This window comes from Fistularia commersonii, chromosome 17 (genome assembly GCF_037954325.1).
Source record: "Fistularia commersonii isolate RoL2024-O1a breed Wild chromosome 17, RoL_Fcom_v1.0, whole genome shotgun sequence".
In the NCBI taxonomy this organism is placed as follows: Eukaryota; Metazoa; Chordata; class Actinopteri; order Syngnathiformes; family Fistulariidae; genus Fistularia; species Fistularia commersonii.
In genome coordinates, this window is record NC_141300.1 from 12,124,426 (window position 1) to 12,144,947 (window position 20,522).

At 40.6% G+C, this 20,522-nt stretch overlaps 1 protein-coding gene across 1 annotated transcript; it reads right to left on the minus strand.

Moving 5' to 3' along the window:
• Positions 1 to 4,316: 4,316 nt before the first annotated feature.
• ric8a (RIC8 guanine nucleotide exchange factor A) lies at positions 4,317 to 20,511 on the minus strand. Its single transcript, XM_086163415.1, has 14 exons — positions 20,340 to 20,511; positions 12,018 to 12,065; positions 10,333 to 10,546; positions 10,019 to 10,173; positions 9,838 to 9,918; positions 9,238 to 9,337; positions 8,916 to 9,103; positions 8,279 to 8,373; positions 8,039 to 8,189; positions 7,629 to 7,724; positions 7,362 to 7,506; positions 6,749 to 6,893; positions 6,117 to 6,236; positions 4,317 to 5,811 (listed from the first exon to the last, which is right to left on the minus strand). The coding sequence occupies exons 1-14, from the start codon at positions 20,433 to 20,435 to the stop codon at positions 5,670 to 5,672; spliced, it is 1,776 nt and encodes a 591-aa protein (XP_086019541.1). The 5' UTR covers positions 20,436 to 20,511; the 3' UTR covers positions 4,317 to 5,669.
• Positions 20,512 to 20,522: the final 11 nt, after the last annotated feature.

Genomic DNA, 20,522 nt, shown 5'->3' on the forward strand with positions numbered 1-20,522 from the left:
CGCTAACGCTGTGTTACATCCGCTTAATCCACCTTCTCCAAATCATGAAGGACTATATTAGCTGTTTGTGAATTATATTCTGATGTCAACAAGTGCACGATTTGTGATTCTTTGAACTGTATTACATTTGTGGAATGCTAACAGACCCAAAGATAAAAACAGATAGTAATATTACCCATCCCATGAATCAGCCTGCTTTTTTACTGACAGCATATGCTCCATGCGAGCAGTTCAAGGGGCAATGCAAGATCAAATTGTTGCATTGGCAGGTACTTCTGATTGCCAGCAGCAGACTGGGATTTGTCCCGACTGCTAAGGTTGTTTGTGCGGCCGCTGCCACAGACTAGCCTTGATCTTTACATTCATTTTACCATCACTCCACTACAAGGTAACGGTACCATGTGAATTACTATATGCCAGAGTCACTGATGGTTTAGCTTCGGGCTAATTAGTGGAACAAAAATAAACAAATAAATGAAAATAATGCAAATAGATGTAGAGGGCTAGGCAAGAGCTCTCCTTTAAATAAGATAAACAAGACTGACACTTTTGTCTAAACATAAAATAAAGCTTTTCCTTTTTACCACTTACCAACACTGAGTGTCGCTATCGCAACAGATCCGGAAGTGAAGTCAAGCGCTTAACGGTTGGCACTCCAGCTTAATGCGCACTTCAAGAAAAAGAAATGTCAGCCTTTCAATACTCCACAGGTACGTAAAATGCAACTTGAATCCGTAATTATTGAGTTAGCATACGGATTTAAATTTTCTTATACGAAATAAGCAGTCAAACTGAGTGTTTAACGGTTGTGTTGAGTTTAGCTTCGTAACTAGCAAGCGTAATCTTCAATGCTAACCCGGAAGTTAGCGTTAGCCAGAAGTGAATGTGCTGCATTTCAATTCTGCCACGTCACTGTAATGGCGCCCGCTTATTGATAATCTTTTGTATTAGTTTAATATCTGTGGCGTAATTAAGTTACAGTATTACGTTATGATTTGATGTGATATGAAAAATGGCTTCGTAACATCTTCATAAGAGCATTCACATTTGTCATAACTTATTGTCACATTTTTTTAAGTCCTTTAAAAACACAATTAGTAATCATTTTAAATGATCTGTGCCAATGCCTATATTTATTGTTATTGGCCCATAATAATAATAATAATAATAATAATTGTTATTATCTCTTTCTTACTTTCTAAAATGTTTACATTGGACCTTACTTTGAAATTTGTAATCCTTTTTTTTTTTTACCTTTTTTTCTGAAGAACGTCACTTCATACTACTTGTGGATGTCCAATCTAGCTAAGTATTGTTCTTATTTGACCGTCTGACCACACTTTTCCTTTCGGCTGCTCTCTTCTTATCTTCTTATCTTATCTTATCTATCTTATCTTTAGGGGTCACAACAGCAAGTCATCTTCCTCCACCTAACCCTCGCCTCGGCATCTGCTTCCCTCACAGCAACAAACCTCCTGTCCTCTTTTACTCCATCCATAAATCTCTTCCTCTTGGCCTCCTGCTCTGCATTTACAACCTCAGCAACCCACTTATATATCAAATATCCCTCCTCTGTACATGTCCAAATCATCTCAGTCCAGCCTCTCTCACTTTATCTCTATCTTATTCAACCGTTGTAATATTGTAATTGTAAGAAAGTTAAACTTGAATGCCATGTTCCCCTGTCACCCAGAACAACACAGGGTTGCTCTCAAAAAGAGAAATGCTGCTAAGTGAACAGCACACTTTCACTATTCCAGGCTTTATCTTTCCTTTCCCACTGACATGGGTCACATTGGCAAACTAATTTGACCCTTTGCAGCCTTGGCGCTACCTGTAGCCTGACCATCGGCCTGCTAAAAAAATAATGTGAGGTTTAAAGTGCAAGACATTAATAATTGTTCATTGGGATCATTGTGGAAGTGTCTCGTAAACTCAACAAATTTCAATATCAAATATACACAATGGTCGATAACAGTAATTTTCAGTTGGAATAAGACATGTAACACACTTGTATATTTCTTTACTCAGCATTATTATGAATTAAGCGGTACCCAAGAAGTATTTTGTGTGTCTGACTTTCCCATGAGCGTTTGGCATCCAACACGATCACATTTGGAAATCATATTGAGCAGCTGACCACAATGACAGCTGGTGACTTGCCACAGAAAGTGCCGCTTACATAAAATGTAAATTTAGCTCCAACCATGAAATGTTCCCAAAAATTAAACCCTCCACTGTGATTGATGTCGTATATAGCAATTACCACTGACCTACCGTACCCGGGGCATTTTTCTGGGTTTCTTTTATTGTCATGTAACTGCATGTTAAAATTATAAGATCAAACCTAACTGCTGAAAGTCAGTGCTGCCTTCATAGCTGCACAAATCACAGAGTTAATAAGGAGGGTAAGTGCAAGTGTTCTCTTTTATCAGATTGCATATGTAAGAATTATTATCTAAATAATTAAGACATTGAAATACCCAGTATAGTAGGGCTAATGACTTCTCTATTTTATCTGTTATGGAACTGTAATCATTGACTTTGGAAGAGAAATGTACTGATTTTGTTTATTGTCCTCCACATCTCTTCAAAAAACAAACAAGATGAGCGCAACATTTGCAGCTTGTCTTATTTGTCGCCTAAAAGTTCCCAAAACAGCAGCACCAATATTCAGTTAGTCATTACTTTATGGCAGTTTTGAAAAATCTCAGATTAAAAAGTACCACACGAAAGTAAAGTATTAAGTGAACAAGAAGATAAGAATTTTCAGGATTTGTATTTGTGTTTTTTCACCACAAAAATGAGAGTTTAATGTGTTGATGTTTCAATGTGTTGACAGCGAACATGATTTTATTTGAGCTCCCAACATATTTGTTATAATCTGATTGTTTTTCCACATATGTGATTTGCTGTTTGCATGCGAGGCTGAACGACAACTTTAAGTCGCCATGCTGGTTTACATAAACAGTGCAGCAGCAGCTGCGGTAGCTTCCAGTGGCTTTGGCAACAAAGATGGCAGCTGCCACAAGCAGGGGCAGCAGTTCTGGGAGCCCAGAAAGCTACAGAAGAGACCGTAACAAAGGGTCAGGTCATAGCACAACTGGGTAGCAGCAACCGAGTTGGCTTCTCTCCCTCGTGGTCGGTACATGGACCATCGGTTACTGTCGCTAGGGAGTGCTAAAGCCAGGGTGGGGATGTGCGGCCAAATACCTCTTCATACTTTTTAACAAATACATCAAGCTGTTGAATGTTTTTTCGGTTTCATCCTTTGGAAATATATCCATTGTATTAAACTACTTCAAGATGATACAACTGTTAAATTCACTTTTATTGACGTTTGTCAACATTCAGTCTTGACAGTGACAGACTTGACTTTGCCATGCTCTCTCTTGATTTAGGGTTAAAGTAGATAATTAACAACAAAATAATCTTAGAAGTGTTCAATTTATTTAAAATGTACCAACTTTCATCCCTAAAATACCAAATACAAACGCAACCATACCACATCATAATCTTAAGAAAATAAATAATTTCTTCCATGATTCGTTTCTACTCAGTTTCTCCCCCAGAAACATCCTGTTGGACTTCCCCTCCCTATTTTCCAACATTTGTTTCAGTGCCTTTAAGAACGACATTCAGTTGAGAACAATGTTTGGTGAAACATGCATATGAATAACAAGAACAATAAACAATACAAACCTCTTTTCAGTACTTCCAAAAAAGGCCTTTCACTCCCTAAATGCCCCAGAGGCAGATCAAAGCATTGAAAATAAATCAATTGCAATAAAACAGAATATAGTGCAATATGAAGCATTTGTTAAAAAAAGGTATTTGGTTACACATTCAAGTGGTTTCAGTTGATTAAATCTAATTTGGCAATATGAGACAGAAATGCAAGATGTAGTCCGTGCTCTTCAAATCCAGTGGAATGCACAAAGCCACATTTTTTTACAATTTATTGTTTTGATGGAATATTGCCAATGTGTGTGTGTGTGTGTGTGTGTGTGTGTGTGTGTGTTGGTAGTGGACAGTGCATGAGTTTTTGCCCTGCAACTGATATAAAATTGAGGGGAAACAATCTGTTTTGTTGTAATGGTGGCTAGAATGCTCTGTGCTATAATTTTTAAATATTTTTTAAACATTTTAATCTGCAAAAATAATTCAAATAAGTTATACTGGCCTATCCAACCTCCATGGAGTTCCAATGTCACTAGCAAAGTTCACCCCTGAGGTTTAATAAGGCTTGTCACATTAAATTTAAAATATTAAATCAAAATGCAGTAATTAAAAAGGAAAAGATGGGTCAGTTCATTCATTTCAACACATTTAATGTACATAGTGCATACTATAGTTATCAGCATTATATACAGTTTAAAGGAGTATACATTCAATGTGTTTCAGTCTAAAGTCCATCTGTGGCTCCTCACTGTGTCGCCTATAAATAAAATGCAACAATATACAAATCTTTTAGGAATATTATGAAAATTAGCAGAAATCTAAACTCCATTTAAAAATACAGGTGATTCCAGTAATACATACTGTAACTCCATTCTTTGGCTACCACTCGCACTTCTTATTTCTACAGCCTTCACAAAAGGTCTCTGTATGATGAGCGGCAGAGAATTCCAGACAGCAATGATTTACCATACCGAGAAAGACTAGTTTCCATTGGAGCAAGTTTTCTCTCAGTTTGGCCTTTTACAAACACAGAAATGACAACAGACGGAAACAATACATGTACTGATACAAATACCGATAGTCCAGAGTAGAATTGTAAGTAGCATTTGTCATGCACAGAGAGATGTGTTATCAATGCAATATTCAACATTACAAACAAAAGAGCTTTTGAGGTCTCCTGACAGCCTCAGGTGTGTGCATACCTGCATGCATGCGGGTGTGTTTGAGAATACACAGATAGTTAAAGAAGAAAAACAAAGGGAGGGATGTGCTGGAAGAGAGATAGTAATTCACAGTCTTGTCTATCACACACATATACACAAAATAGCAGAGACAGTTCTTTGTAAGTTTATATAGCTTCGCTAGGATGCTGCTTTGGCTGCAAGGACGTAACCATCTTGACCCCGTAATATTTACTACGCTTAACCAAACATTGGATTTCTGTCCGGGAAAGGTGCCGGGGGCAAAATAAAGAAAAAAAAAATAAAGGAATGTGCTCTTTTAAAAGTAATAAGGGAAATCAGCTAACTGACATTCCTATTCCAGATAGAGTCCTTGCAACAATTTCCGATGTCATTTTTTTAAATTAAAGTGTGTAACATGCCTGGGCCACAGCTGGCCTTGACATCCCTAACTAGTTAAGCTCCATCACATCTTTGAATCATCTTCATTGGTCATTATTAGTGGTACATTCCCTCTGTTGGCCCTAACTCACACTGTATCCAGTTTAACGTCGACCCTTTATGTGTAAAAACTTTTTTTTCTCTAAATATAACCTTTTCAAATTAATGTTTGCAGATCAGTGTGCATGACACTAATCGCCGCATATCTAGTTTTTCTCTTTCTGAGAACATTTTCTTTCGCTTTTTAGACAAATAAATGAGCTGAATTGTAGTTCTGTTTCATACAGTAGGTACTGGGGTGACAATAGTGGGGTTGTTTCAAGTGGATACGTAGTGTTGCTTTCTTTAGAGTAACGCCTCTCAAGGTCAAGCCTCATTTTCGTGATCTGAGTTTGTCGTCTCATCCGGTTGCACCGCAGGATTGTGAGTCATATTATGCAGGTCCTCTGGCTTCATTTCTCGCATCTTCCCATCCATACCCAGCTGCATGGGCGTGATCGTATTGGTCCTGCAGGGAGTTACAGAGGAAATGTAAGGTGGATGTTTGGATGAGATAGTGCTCATTGAGGCAGATGTACAAATACATTTCTAAAAGCTGTGACACGCTATACCATTTAGGTTAGCTTTTGACTCACCTTTCTAGTGTCTGGGAATACATTAGAAAATATACAATACATTTAAATCCAAGTCACTGTGTGCATTTTTTCAAAGTATGTCCATCCATCTCTGTGCAGTATTGAGCATTAAAATGACGGCGGTGTTGAAATGACAAAGCCTAACCCTAATACATAAAGCATATGTGTTTTTGTTTACCTTGACAACCTGTCAAACATGCTGACCAGCTTCATGGCCTCATACTCTTTCTGTTCCTCTGTCATTCCATCCATTGGGTTGGGCCTCTCTTCCTCTACAACTCCAGTGATTGGGTTTATACTGGAGCGAGAAAAAAACAAAACTCTGATTGGATTGGGGCAGCTGAAATGCAAATTCAATGGTTAGCAATCCTAAGACCTGGAGAAAACCTTTTAGAAGACCGTGATCAGATTTGATCCTAACAGTAAAGCCATTTTGTGGTCTGGCTTTACAGACTTGCATGACCGGGTATGACTGTCAGGTATTTAATGAGGGCCCAAGAAAGTATCAAATGAATGTAACTCACAGGATCATATGGCAGGACTCTTCATGCTGTGGCTACATTACTGAGACACTTTGAAGTTAAAGTCATGTAAGGAAATAGCAGTAAGTTATTGCTTCCTCAACCTTTTCTTCTTGTCAGCAGCCTAAACTTAATTTTTTTTGTTTGTAAACCTGTGAAAAAAGTGATCTATGTCTCAAGACTTCATCTAGATCTGTGAATGTAGCCTCACATCAGCATGTGAACCTGGTAGCAGGTGTTTGCAGCAAAACATTAAGGTAAAATCACAGAATGTTGTGTTTGTACTGACTGTGATTTGGCTTCTTTGTACTCCTCTGTTTCAGAGTCTTCGTCTTCAGAGTACTTTCCAGACTCTCCACCGCCCCTTAAAAGTCCTCTGGCAGCCAGAAGCCCCGCAGCGTTTCCATATCCAGTGTACTTAATAAACCTTGAAACTGGAGAAGGACATTTTTATTTTTATCGTTTGCAGCAAAGTTAAAATTCCAGGCCGAGGCATCGGCCGACAAAGCAAATTTAAATATTGGTTTCATGCAAAGCTTTCAGTATTTCAGCTGAAAACATATAAAATCTGACTATGGCATCTGTATTTGGAAGGTATCATTTGTGTGTTGTCCCAATTTTAGTAAAGTATCATCTTTTGTTAATGTTCAGTGTTGATTGTTGTACACTGTGATAAATCAGTGCATATTAGCCCTGATAATTCTATTTTGTTTGCTTATTTATCATTAAATCTTTGGGTTTTTTTTTCGACTACTACTTCAGAACATTTATTTATTGGTTACAGTTCAATTAATTGAAGGTCAGCACAGTGGTGCAGAGATAAGTGTTTCGGCCTGACAATGGGACTTTTCTGTTGAGTTTGCACGTTGTCTCCATGATGACACAAAGGCTATCTCCCTCACCGCTCTCCTTGCAGAGGACGAAGAGGAATTCTGCTGCACAGTTCTTGACATCAGTGTCGATGTGCGTCATCAGACGGACTAGTTTGTTCCTCAGCGTATTGCCCACCTCCGGCCTGTTTGACACGTCACGCAATGGGGGCAGCACCTGCAGAAAGAACGACAAACGCACTGGCAAGGGTGCTACATCAAATATTATGTACCCTCACTGGCCTGGAACTTCATCACTATTCATATGTTCGGTTTCTGTATTCGAGCCCCGATACTGACCTTCGATCTGAGGAACTTCCTAGTTTCTCTATGAATGCGGGCGCTCTCAGTCAACAGGTTCAGCGAGGGGAGAAGGGTCTCCTTCAGTTTATGGCCCTAAAAGACAGAGGAGGTAACCTACAACGATGTCCAAACCTCGAACACCCACTGACTTTCCAACTGCGCGGCTGGAGCGCTGAGCCAGTTGGACAGCCCGGCCTGGAACCGCGGGACGATCATCATGTAAACTATGGCCACTGGGTATTTACAACCTACCCAATCGTGTGATTAGGTTTCTTTAATCATCGCATTTTGAGAATTTTAGACAGGCAATCCAGGATGAATTAACTATTCCTTCCAGAAAATCTTAAAGCTAAGATTTCCAACTTAAAATCATGGTTACAGAGGGTAAATACTGCTGACTGTCTCACCCCATCCAACTTTTTCTCCATGAAACCAAGCAACATGTTGACGGCGTCCATGTTGACTCCCATGTACTCGACAGAGCCTTGCTTCACCTTGGGCATCAGCAGCACATCCAAACAGGGCAGAGGGAGGTTACCGAGCAGGTTAACAGTGTGGCTGAGGAAAAAAGGGGACGGGCGAAGCAGTGAGTATCAGCCACGGTAAGTTGGCCTGCACACTATTTCATTGATAAATGCTTCGCTCACCTGTGGAACTCCTCAGTTCGCTCCTCCCCATCTGCTTGACTCATTAGACAGTGTCTCAGTATTGCTCCCAAATGCCTGTATTCTGTTGCCTCTTCCTGTATATGCAGACAGCACAGCATTTAAAATGTGTGTTTTTAATTGCACGTTATAGGCAGAAGAAACTCCGACACTCCCTCTCCATTAAACTGTGGTGCAGATGTACTAGAGTGTAACATTTTTCAAACTCCCTTTTGAACCATTGTTTCGTTGCAGCTTTTGCCAGAAAACATGCCGTGTTTACTGGCAAAGGTCCATCACTGCTGAAAGGACAGGCAAATTACACTTCTATTTGTGCAACTGAATTAATGGGAGAGTCACTGGAAAAGTGCACTTATTTCAAAATGGTTTCTTTCAGTAGATTGGTGATTCATTTGCATCTCCAAATAAACGATTTTGAGCTGTGACGGCTACGAATCACGGTGAGAGATCGGTGGCTCGTACCGATCAAGAGCAACGTGCTTTTCTCTCATGGTCATGTCACTCTTGACATTGTTTTCCCAGACCTTCCTACGTCTGCCTCTCAGAGTATGCTGTTATTGCTCGGCTTTATCACTAATAGCAACATTGCGAGCCTTTTAACCGTTATAAGCTTTAGTACCTCGTCGACCTTGCGTCTGGCTGTGTCAAAAGTGATATTGAAAAGAATTTTCAATATTTCCATGGCCAGCTCTGTCTGCTGTCGACTCATCGGGGGAAGCTCTCCCGGCAGGACTTCCTCTGACTCCGCCCGGGCCGTCTCGAATGTGTCCGGCCAACTCAGACCCAGAGTGACGTCTAATTGGTTACCTTAAAAAAAAAACAACATCATACATTTAAATCTCCTTAGTAACATCCCCCATTAGATTGGAATTTCCCAAAAAATATTTTGGCATTTGTTCGCAGGGAAACTTGTTGCCCTGAGAGCTAAGGTCAGCACTTACCTAGCAAATTGATGCCGTGGAGCTCCTGAGCCAACAGTGCCCTCACGTCCACTCTTAGGGCAGTCAACAAAAAGGTGAGGCGCAAGTCAAAGAAACGGATCTGGGCAGAGATTCAGAGACACAGTGACTCCCAGTTGTTATTCAGAGGAACAAAACAAAAAGCAGTGACTTTCAGCTTCTTTGTATAAACACTGGCAGTGAGTTTGAGTTTTAGGTTTTGTCTGTTTTCCTACTATTAGGAAGGGGCTTGAAATTAAATCTAAATGTATATCTTACTTTTTGAAAAAAGGGTTCAAAATTCACTCATTAGTACGAGTGACAAGTCATAGCAAGGACAATATGACCGACAATAGTTTGTCCGGTGCCTCAGCAGATCTCTGCTGTCCTCTGCTGGACACCACTGAAAGACCACATCTTTCCATGTAGAAATCTGATTTTTGGCATAAAAGTAAAAACAGTCTCATATAACATTTCAGTTAGGTTGTGAAGTGCTGATGTATTTGAATTACATGTATTTATGAGTAAACAAAAAGTCAGTTAGGGCTCTGATTTACATGTTTCTGGCAGGTTATTAAACAAGGTTGCACGGCGTGTTCTTACCTCATAACTCCAAGTCTGGTCGTGACACTGTTTCAACCTCTCTGCCACACCCTTTATCAGATGAAGCTCTGCTGCAACCACCTGCAAAGACACCAGCATTCTCCATGGGTTTCTCAAATGATCAGAACAATAGTAAGAATGCTCTTTTTTTCCAATGCATACGAAAACCCTGCTGACTGACCTGCCCTGCCTCACTGTGAAGCAGGATATTACAGATGGACTTGAGGGCTTCAACTATCACCTCCTGGTCAGGGTTTTCTGAAAGGGGACAAACTTCCTTTCCCAGCTCATTGGACAAATGTGTCCCCTCCCCCTGCTTTCCTTCGTTCCCCTCACCTTGGAAGCGGTCGGGAGGATAGGGTGAAACACGGGCGGTAAATCATCTTTTATTTGGTTGTTACAGCAAAAGCAGCAGTTTGTATCACTCTGCTTTTTTATTATTATGCAGATTTGCGCAGACTTGAATAGCTGGCTTTGACTGTTGGCAACACATACCTTGACCTTCCACCTGCTGGCTCCCGGCTGCTGTGGTGCCGCTGGGCAGGGTGATGCCGGCGTAGCGAGCGAGGGTGGACATGGCGGCGCAGCTGACAAAAGGGCCCAGGCAGTCTTTGTCCCTGGACAGGATTCGAACCGTTTCTAGACAGGCCAGCTGACAGGAAGGCTGCAGCTCTCTGTTCAGGAACGACAGCACCAACTCCCCCAGATGCTGCATCACACAACAAACAAACGCGTTACACCCGTATTCCAACAATAACTCCCTCTCACTTACAGGGTTAAAAAAAGCAATCTTACATATACTACATCATTGCCGTGAAAAGAAAAACAGTGATAGTATAAATTTGTAAGAACAAACCTAGTAATGGTATTTATCCCACAGAAAGATGTTGTGTGATTTGTATTTTTACTATTTACTGGAAGCACTTATTGTAATGAATTTTGCATTTGCTGCCATTAAAAGCAATGCAACAGTTGTTTTTTTCAACTGCAGCTCCAAAGCAGCAGCAGGGTGCTGGCTGCAAACAGTTACACTATTGTTAAAATGCATGCTTTTCAGCTGAGGGGCGATTTAATCTTTTTTTTAAGTTACTGTCTTGACATATAAATCAGCATTGATGTATTCAACTTGGGAGGACAGTTGAGAGAATGTAACAATGTTTTTACAGATGGTGGGATTAGCATTATTCACCATTACAGATGAGGTTCACCTAACCTCGAATACCAAACTAATTGTGGAGCTCCATTTGGGAGTGAAATGTGTGAGAACGGACGTGGTGGAGCAGCTGATGAAGAGATACAGGTGTCTGGTAAGGATCTGAATTATTTATTATTGTTTGGAACCGAGAATATTCTCTGTGTTTCGCATGCTTGTGAGAACGGTGAAGCTCATGGCAGAAATTAGTCTTTCCATTGCCAGGAGGAGGATCGTGTAGTCAACAGCTTGAAACCGCCGCGAGCACAAATCCATCAGCATTAAATCACTTAATGTTCCTCTAAGTAGCAGACACAGGAAGTCCTTCGTCTGCTCCAAGGATGCTAGAAATGAGTTTGGGGAGAACATTGGCCACTTTGGATGGTATTCACTGGAAAATAAATTCCTTAAGTTAAAAGTGCAGACTACAATAAATGATTGGTCATTGTCCAGCAGAAAGAGGAGGAGGAGGATCTATATTTAGTTGTCATATTTCTCACAGTTAGGCTGATTGTTGGACATGGTGTTCAAGGAGTTATCTCCATGAGTTTAAAAAGGTGCATCATTATTTATAGGTAATCAATTATTCAATGTGTTTCTGTATTTACCTCAAAAACATGGATATATAGGGTTTGGGTAAATGCTAGAGGCTGGATGTTTACACAAAATCCGGTACCTTTTAAACCCTAAATTCTCAGGCAAACTAAGCACTAAGTATTTTATGGTATTTATCAATTACAGGGTGCAAAAATACACACACAGGAGAACCCATCAAATAAATACATTTAGATAGAAATGTGATCAGATTAAGAAGCAGCACAAAATCTCAGAAAAATAAAAGGATATTGTTTCTCTGTGGGCAACAGAAATGCACAAAATATATAATTACGTAATTGTTTGATGGATCATGAATTATTCAATTTTTTTTCACAGTTTTTTTATTTAGATCATAGGAACCACAAGGTTGTGGTTCCAGAAGTTTCCATACCTCTCTGCTCCTCTCCTCTTCCCTGGTGAAAGTAAAGCATTGGTTCATCTGTAGGAAGGACAGAGAATAAGGCAGAGAGGTGGAGGAGAAGAAGGAAAATACACAAAATTTGAATTAGAAACAAAATGCAATTCTAGTGATTTAATAAATGCATGGGAGTGATAAAAGACCGTGGCCAATGCTAACAATGCTGCGCTGCGATGATTCATTCGAGCTTTGGAGCTTCCTGACTCTACCGCTCTCCACCAAGGCGCATCGGCAAGTACAGTTTTCCCATCTTAGTCACTGACACTTCAACATCTGCGATAAAACCATTTGGTGACTCCATGGAAACACTTATTATGTCTTGCTTGTGACCCATCATCTTAATCATTTAAATACTTTATTACAGTTTGAGTGCATTTCCTACATTTGCTGAGTGATACGTCTAAACATATAAATTGAAGTATCTATTTTGTCCCTCTCTATTTTTGCTCTTCAACAGTGTTAGATTTAGATTAAACATATATGGCTTAAACCGGTGGTAGCCAGCAGGGTGCCTGTGGGCACCTGGTCACCCGCAGGCAGCCAGCTCGTCCCCTGTTGAACGTTTCTAAATATAACTTCCGTCCTCCATTGCGGATGTCCAAACCGATCTGGCTTAAAAGGCTTAAATAGGTCTGTCAGACTGTTCAATTTTGCAAGTTGATTATAAATGAAATCCCGGGATCTTCTTAAATAGAATTGTAGGTATTTTTGCACAGCAGTTTCTGAGAAACAAAATAGAACAGAGGGATTAATGTTCTCATTTCATTGCACTCCAAGCGGAGAACCTGTGGATATCTGGGTTTAATTTTAAGGATGAAATATTCCCAAGAAAAAGAGAAAAGGAATCAGATTCATTGTCGAGAACACCAAAACACGATCAGTGTTCAGAGCGTGTGGTTCAAGTTAACTAAACCAGGTTCAAACATCCTGTTTGTGGTTCATGAGGCTGCTGTGGTCATTCCCAAAAAGCATCGAAGCTGCTTCACTGTAACTGCGAGGTTCTTGCCAGCGTCTTGTTCCCACAAAAGGTTTGCAACTATCATAGAGATCCTATGACCTGAAAAGCAAACATACATTGATATGTTTCTTCCTGCACCTCAGTGAAAACAAAGATGTTCAGAGCTGCAGGATGTTCGAACCCCTTTTCGTGTTCAGTCACAGTTAAGATGAGGCTCTGCGGCCAGGGTGTGCTACGACAGGGCCCACTTCCTCCATGTATTGAGGTAGGTTTTATTCAGATTGACATGGAGTACAGGAATTTGTGAAAAAAAAAAGGTAAAAGTTCTGTTGGTCAAAAAAGATGCAAATATTTTTCTTTCTTCATCGTATAAAAATACATCCCCGCTTTGGTCGAGCGACAAGAGAAGGTCCGATAACACACAGTGGATCTTATACGACAAGCTCCTGCAACACTAAGCTTCCCATCTCATCCTTAGTTTAGCAGGATTTCACTGAGCTTTACTATTTGTGTGCAAGAGAATCTAATCCCATTGCTTTCAAGATCATGATGGCCAAAGCTCCATTCTCTGAGGTGGAGAGAACATGCACCACAGCTGACCGGCACCGGCGTTTTGCATATTGTAAGTTCAGGAAGCACGATCTGAAAACACCAATCCGCTAACAGTACAATAATTTCATTTTGAATTTTACAGGACACATCTTTTGAGTATTTGCAGGCAGTTAAGGCAACATCCCTTAACAACAACTTCAATTACAAAGTGGGTTAAAAAGAACCAACTCATACATTCATAAACTAGTAGTTTGCTCTCTTTTTAGTTGAAATGATTAAGAAAACCAGCATTATTGAAAAAACTCGAGCGATCCCATTATGGGAATTACACTCGAAGAATAGGGGACCTGTTTTTATATATCTAACACATAAACTATCTAGAATAAAAAGTCTTTAGTGTTACTGTAGCAGCGTTCGTTGAAATCTGGAAGCCCATTCCTGGTTGGAGCATAAAAGGCACACATCACATGCAAAATTTGAAGCCATCAACTTCTTGAATACAGCTAGCATTTGTTGTTAGGGCTACAGTATTTGCTCTGTGTTTCCTAAAGTCGAAGACGAGTTCTTTATTTTCGATCAAGTCAAGTGTCAGGTTGGTCGCGGAGCGCCATGACCAGTTTCTGGATCTCGTCTCTGCAGGCAGATTCATCTCCTAATGAAATGAGTCCAGGCATAGTGGTGCCAGACGCTAATTCAATAATGCAGTTGATGGCACAGAATGGCATGCAGTCCTTAGTGGGATGTAAGAACAGTATTAAGTTCAGCACGCAGCCTTGTGAGGAGCATGTCCCGAATGTATGGCTTTAGGAGAGGTCAGTACCGAGCTTTAGAGTTTGTGCGTGGTCTTTGAGTAAGTCTAATATCCAGGGGAGGTTGATAGTATGAAGGCCCAGGTTGGACAGTTTGATGATCAAATTGTTCAGGATGATTGTGTTGAATGCTTAGGTATGATCAGTGAACTCCTTCTGATTGAGATGAACAAGCTCCAGCAGCTTTGGTAACATCTGCCAAACTGGATCCAAGATCCAAGGTATGAGCGCAAGTGTTAAAACATGTCATGCTGATCAAAATGATGTCGTTTGTTTTGTTTTGTTGCTGGAACTGAATACTCCCAGTTTATCTTTGTTCCCAGTTTGACCATTTTTGCATCTTTGGTGCACTTAGTTGGCAGCTCTTCTCTAAATCGCGCATCATTATCGACACCCGTGGTCCTTTTTTTTCCTCCCCAATGCCACAATCAACTCATCAACATATAAAGCCAATTGTGAAGCGATCCATGATGTTCTTGTTCTTGGGAATCGGGAGCTAGATAGATAGATAGAAAAGGGCGCACTTGGCAGTCTGTGTTTGTGTGGTGGTTGTTTTCTTGTCCTTGCCAGTGGGCCCACCAGGCATCATCACTATTTCTACCCCTCCCCAGGCTGTTTACAATGCTTGTTATACCCGAAAACAATCCACAGGGACCTCGGTATACCTTTGGGGAAGATGAGAGTCTGTTTAAGTCTGTCAAGACAGTTAAGCTGTAGCGTATTCCACAGCTAAATACATCCTGACTGCTATAAAAATAGTTTCCTTAACAAATGTCAAGAAAGAAAACGATAAACACTGTAAAATACACAAGAAAGCACACAAGAGAGCGATGAAGCAATGCACTCTGGCTGACGAGATGCAATTGCGTGTATATCGTCAAGTTAGCTAGCACAAAAAAAAAACAAAACAGGAGGGAATCGGCAAAACAAAAAAGTCGAACACCTTTTCGATTGCAAAGGGAAGCGTGTGGCCAGACCGCTGAACAACCGACCAGAGGAATGAAATGTGTGATGTAGAGGTGAGAAAAATGTACAATTCCTGCTGCATAGTGCCATCCTACGCTAATGCAAAGTAAGCAAACATACCGTTCCTCTAAGCGGAAGCTTTCGGAGAATGCTGACGTGGCAATGCCCAGTTTGGTCTCTGAGGCTATTAGCCGGTCTTTGAATTTAACTTGCCACTTGTGGACGAAATTATTTCGGTGATTTGCTTGGCAGGGGTGATTCTCGCATGGATTTATGATTACAAATTAAATAACAGAGATCTTTGATCAGCTGGCGGTCGGTCCAGGGTGTACCCTGACTTTCGCCCATTGTAAGCTAGGATTGACTAATCCACCCCCGCGACCCTTTGTGCAGGATAAGTGGTACTGAGAATGAATGACTGGATGAGAGAGGGAGGGAAATATCAATGCCAAGTGCTTCTCCTCTTATGTTGTTCAATGTTGAGAACATTTTTTATTCTCTCTGCACATCATGTGTGCCTCTTGGTTACTGTCATCATTATACTGGAGCTGAAATGACAAAGTGGACGCCCACTTACTGTAAATTGTAATAATTTATCTGTATATATGTTCACGACTGTGCAATACTTCATAACAGCTACATGTACAATATTTTTTCATACTCTTGTGCACTCCTTATCTTTCACTTGGTACTTAAGACACTTTATAGTTTCTACTTGTTACTTAATACACTTTATTCTCACATTTTTTTTTTTACTGTTTATACAATTTTCAACTATTATTTATTATTGTTATATTTTTCGTGTAACTCTGGCACAACAATTTCCTTCGGGATAATAAAGTTGTTCTTATTCTTAGATAGTTCTTAGAACTAGTATTACGATAAACATCATATCTTTCCTGCAAACCAACATCATCGAACGAATACCATCTGTAACTATGCAAGGACTTTCTTGGATGGGCTTCGAGAAGAGAAAAGTTCTACACTGCTGAAGCAACTTAGTCCTTGGTTCGGAGGCGGATGCTGACTGCCAGAAAATGCTACTCTGGACATGGTTGTCCGTGCAGGTTCTCAGTCATCCAGGTCACGGTTAATTTTATTCAAAATCTTCGTCTCATGGCAACTGGACTTGATTTTCTTTCCATGAAGACGATCTTCCAGTCCAGTCGCCACAAGTACTCCTGTGAATCATGTCTTTCTAACCGTTTAACAATCCAGTATCTGCAGAGCACCTCATGGGGCGCCTCTTCTTTAGATACCTGTCCTCTTGTCCTGTGCTGCTGTGGCTCTCGAATTTCCCCAATGGGTATCAATAAATCTTATCATATTCAAGGAAACCTTTTAGCCCCTCGCCATGGGTTAATCCAAAGTGTGGCAGTTTCAGTCCTAGCGTTGCTATGTTGAAGTGAGGCTTTACAGCGGTGGCTACAGGTTTTATATGCTTTTCCGGGAGTAAAAATGGAGTGTAGGGAGTGATTGCCGAATTGCCACGTCTATTTCTTTATAATATTAAGCCGAAAAGACAGCGGGCGGGTCCAGAGACTCAAAGCCCAACTGTTCAGAGGCCCGTGTGTGTGCGGACAAGTGTATTTTGTACATTGATCTCATATGTTTTTAGATAAATTGTTGCATTATCACTTATGCGATTCTACCCAAATATGACATAAACATAACCGATATAACACTGGTCATTCACAATTTTTTTCCCCTGTACTTCGACCTACATAGAGAAAGCCTAAGAAATACCAGTGAGGCAAAATGCACAGAGCAAATATTACTTAGAAACATGCAATATGGAATAAACCCTCGGGGAATCGGTTCTCAGACTTTCCCGACAATTGTTTGTCTGTACAATGAAGATCTCCGTCAGCTATTATTGTTCTTGTGTCAAGGACAGACAGTTTGGCAGATCTGTGAGATTCTGGGTTATCTTTGAGCGGGATTATGATGAACATTTCATGCAGCAGTTAAGAGATATGAAAGAGATTCCACCACCTGAAATGAAATCCCAAGCTAGATTCAGCTCCAGTCTCAGGGGTACATTTTTAAATGAATTTATTTTTCCTAAATTTTACCCTCGCTGTATATTTACTCAACTTTTCTCTATGTAGTAAAGTAAATTAATATATGCAAATCTATATGAAAAAAGCATGGTGTTAAATGCACATCAAACTTTTTCTGTGGACTCTTTTAATTACTGACGTCAGAGAAGAAATGTGTTTATTTTAAGTCTGATATTTTATTAACTAAAACCCACTCACAAAAACGCCAACCAGAATGAAGGTTGTATTTTTTGCTCCTTCATTCCCAGCACTGAAACGGTCCATCGGACGTCAAACCCTTGGCGAACATCTTACGTCAATCTTTCTGGACCGGAGGCCGAGAGTTCACGGGATTGTCTGGACCTTCACTAAAATGGTCAGCGTTACTTCAAAAATGTTGAAGGCGGGCCATCACACTCTTTTGGCTAACAAACTCCGTTCACAAACTCCCGAGATGCGACGGTCATCATGTAGCATTGTGCACACTCCCTGAAGTGACACAACACTCATCCCAGAAGAGAACTTTGCTATTCAACGGAATTCCATCAATTCTAGTTCAATCAGTCTTCAGCAAAATCCTACACTCATGGAAAATGGCTCGCTATTGCATGGACACACATTCAAACCTTCAACAACGTTGGAGGAAAATGTCCACTCAGGACATGTAAGATGACAAGTATTTTGACAGAGTTGAAAAAAATCCCGGGCACAGTTAAATACGCTGCTCCGCCGTCCCGTAGGATGGCTGATGGTCCCAGCATTCACTGCCAGTGGCCGGGTTCCAGATGGCAATAGCTGCCAGTTTTAGGTTTGGCACATGTAAATGATGATTTGTGTTCCTGTTTCCCATGACACGCCTAACTCGACCGCGGAATCTAATGACTCAGGGGACACACAAAAATGACGGGAGAAATATCTAAAGGCTAAACAGGCTCGTTTACAACTATTTCCCATTTGTGATAAGAATAAGGGCGTGTTCAGGTTTTAAGGAAGTGACTCCAGCCTTGTCATCAGCCAAAAGACTGCTGAGAAAGATAGAAATCCATTTTGTGATGACCAATCATGATTACGTAGTGACTTTGGAAATCATACAAACATTTATCGCACATTTACTGAAGTTTCAACCGTGGAGACCCACAGACTGGCTTGACAAAACCTGAATTCCACAGCTTCATTTTGCATCTCTTAATTTTTCAAGATAATCAGGTTCTTGCTTCTTTGTCTGCACAGATGTAGATCAAGAAAGCGCACCGCTGACCGATCAATCATACGCAACAGGTCAGGAGCCTTATATTGTGAATATTTTGAAAGTATAACCTTTATGAGAAAACTCTCTTCATGTCTTGATAGGTATTTTTCAAGACATTTGCTTTTTTGGGCATATCGAGTTAGCTAATCACAGCTCTGCCCCGTTCTGGTCTACGAAAAGTTGTCTGGTTGACTTAAGGTTTGCAAATTGAACCGACTAAGCGGACCAACGATCCACCAGTCTGACGTCAGCGCCGAATTCCATTTGATGGAGACTTGATTTCCAAATGACATCATCATCTTAAGTAGGGCTTACACCTTACGATTTTCGCAGTTGTGGACTTAAAACCCAAAGCCGGAAGGAAATCTCAAAAGTCCCTTCATCTTGATCGTTAAGTGTAAGGCGATGATCTTCTGGTTTTAGAGAAGTCGCAGATCAGTCTTTTCCTAATCTTGTTCTTAGAACAATATCATACATGTTTGATATCGCAAGTCTTACGGTCTTTACAGTGATACAACACAATCAACAACCAATAGATGAGCTCTGACAAAACTGGAAACGCGGTAGACGAACAATCCCAAGAGCGGTATTGGTGACAGAGAAGGCGAAGGACGTCCCGATCAGTGTGGAGCAACCTGAAAGAGGAAACGTTGTCCAAACTGGGCTCTTCTGAAATCAGAACAGCCCAGCTTGGACAACGTCTCCGACGTGTCACAACTGAGTGGAGGAGGAAAAGCAATGGACTGAAAAAGCAGAGGCTCTGCAAATACCCGCTGAAAACAATACACGTGGGGAAAAAAAATTGATTTAAGAATTAAGTTGTAGTTTTCCACCAATCTTTTCAAAGCCTTTAGATGTAAGACTGGTCTAGTCTGACTGGGAAGTAAAACTCATGTTTTGATGCGAGCTGTGTGGGTGATAATTTTAAATGTGTCTTTTCAAAGTCTTTACATGTATGGGTGGTATAAAGATGGCTGCACCTGTAACCAGAGGTTGGCCTTATTATGGTGTAAATGAAGAAGGGTGTCCATTTTCTGTCACCATCCTTTACTTAGAACAGCAGAATACCGTTGCATTCTCGTCTTCATCCCCGGATGCCGATAAAACCTGAACGTCGCCCCTTTAAAAGTTTAGCTAAAGAAACAGTTGTCAGATTGATTGATATTGCACAGTTTTTAGGGGGTATCTGTTGCTTCCAGAGATAGACGTGTGTTATCGTCTCATGCCTTCGAGCTGGTGATGGACACAGTACAGTTGCAGCAATCGCATTTTAAAGTTTGTGCGCAGGCTAACTAAGGTGTACAAACCAGACCTGCAAATCCTCACAAACACAAACACTACAGTTTCTCCCAGTGCGTTGAATATGTAAATAACCCGCCAATGAAACCATCGAGGTTGAATTAATACGTAAACATCCCAATATTTAATTGACTTGGAGGGGCACATAGACACAGGTATGAAGTGATCAAATCTTAAAACAATTATCATCACAAGTTAATGTGAAAATCCCAAATCATAAGGAAGGGGTCTCCTTACAAAATGAGCATCATATAATGATGATAATAATCACCTACCTTCATGTCAGTCATTTTTTTCAACCAATGATAAATATGCAACAAAGAAATACAGATTTTTTTTTTTTTTTTTTTCTGGATATCGTGGGCAGAGACGGGGATAAAGTAACACGCAATCGTGATAAACCAACTTGACTCCCTTTACCTGCGTGTTGAAGCGCTGAAGTGCAGCCAGAGCTGCGTCCTGCTCATCCGTCTCTATCTGCTCTATGATGGCCGTTAAATCCATTTTCGTCGCCATTCAGCCCACTGCGGCTTCTCCCCCCCTCCCCAAAACCCCCCGAATGTAAAAAAAAAAAAAAGCCCGGATCGTGTGTTTCCGTCTCTT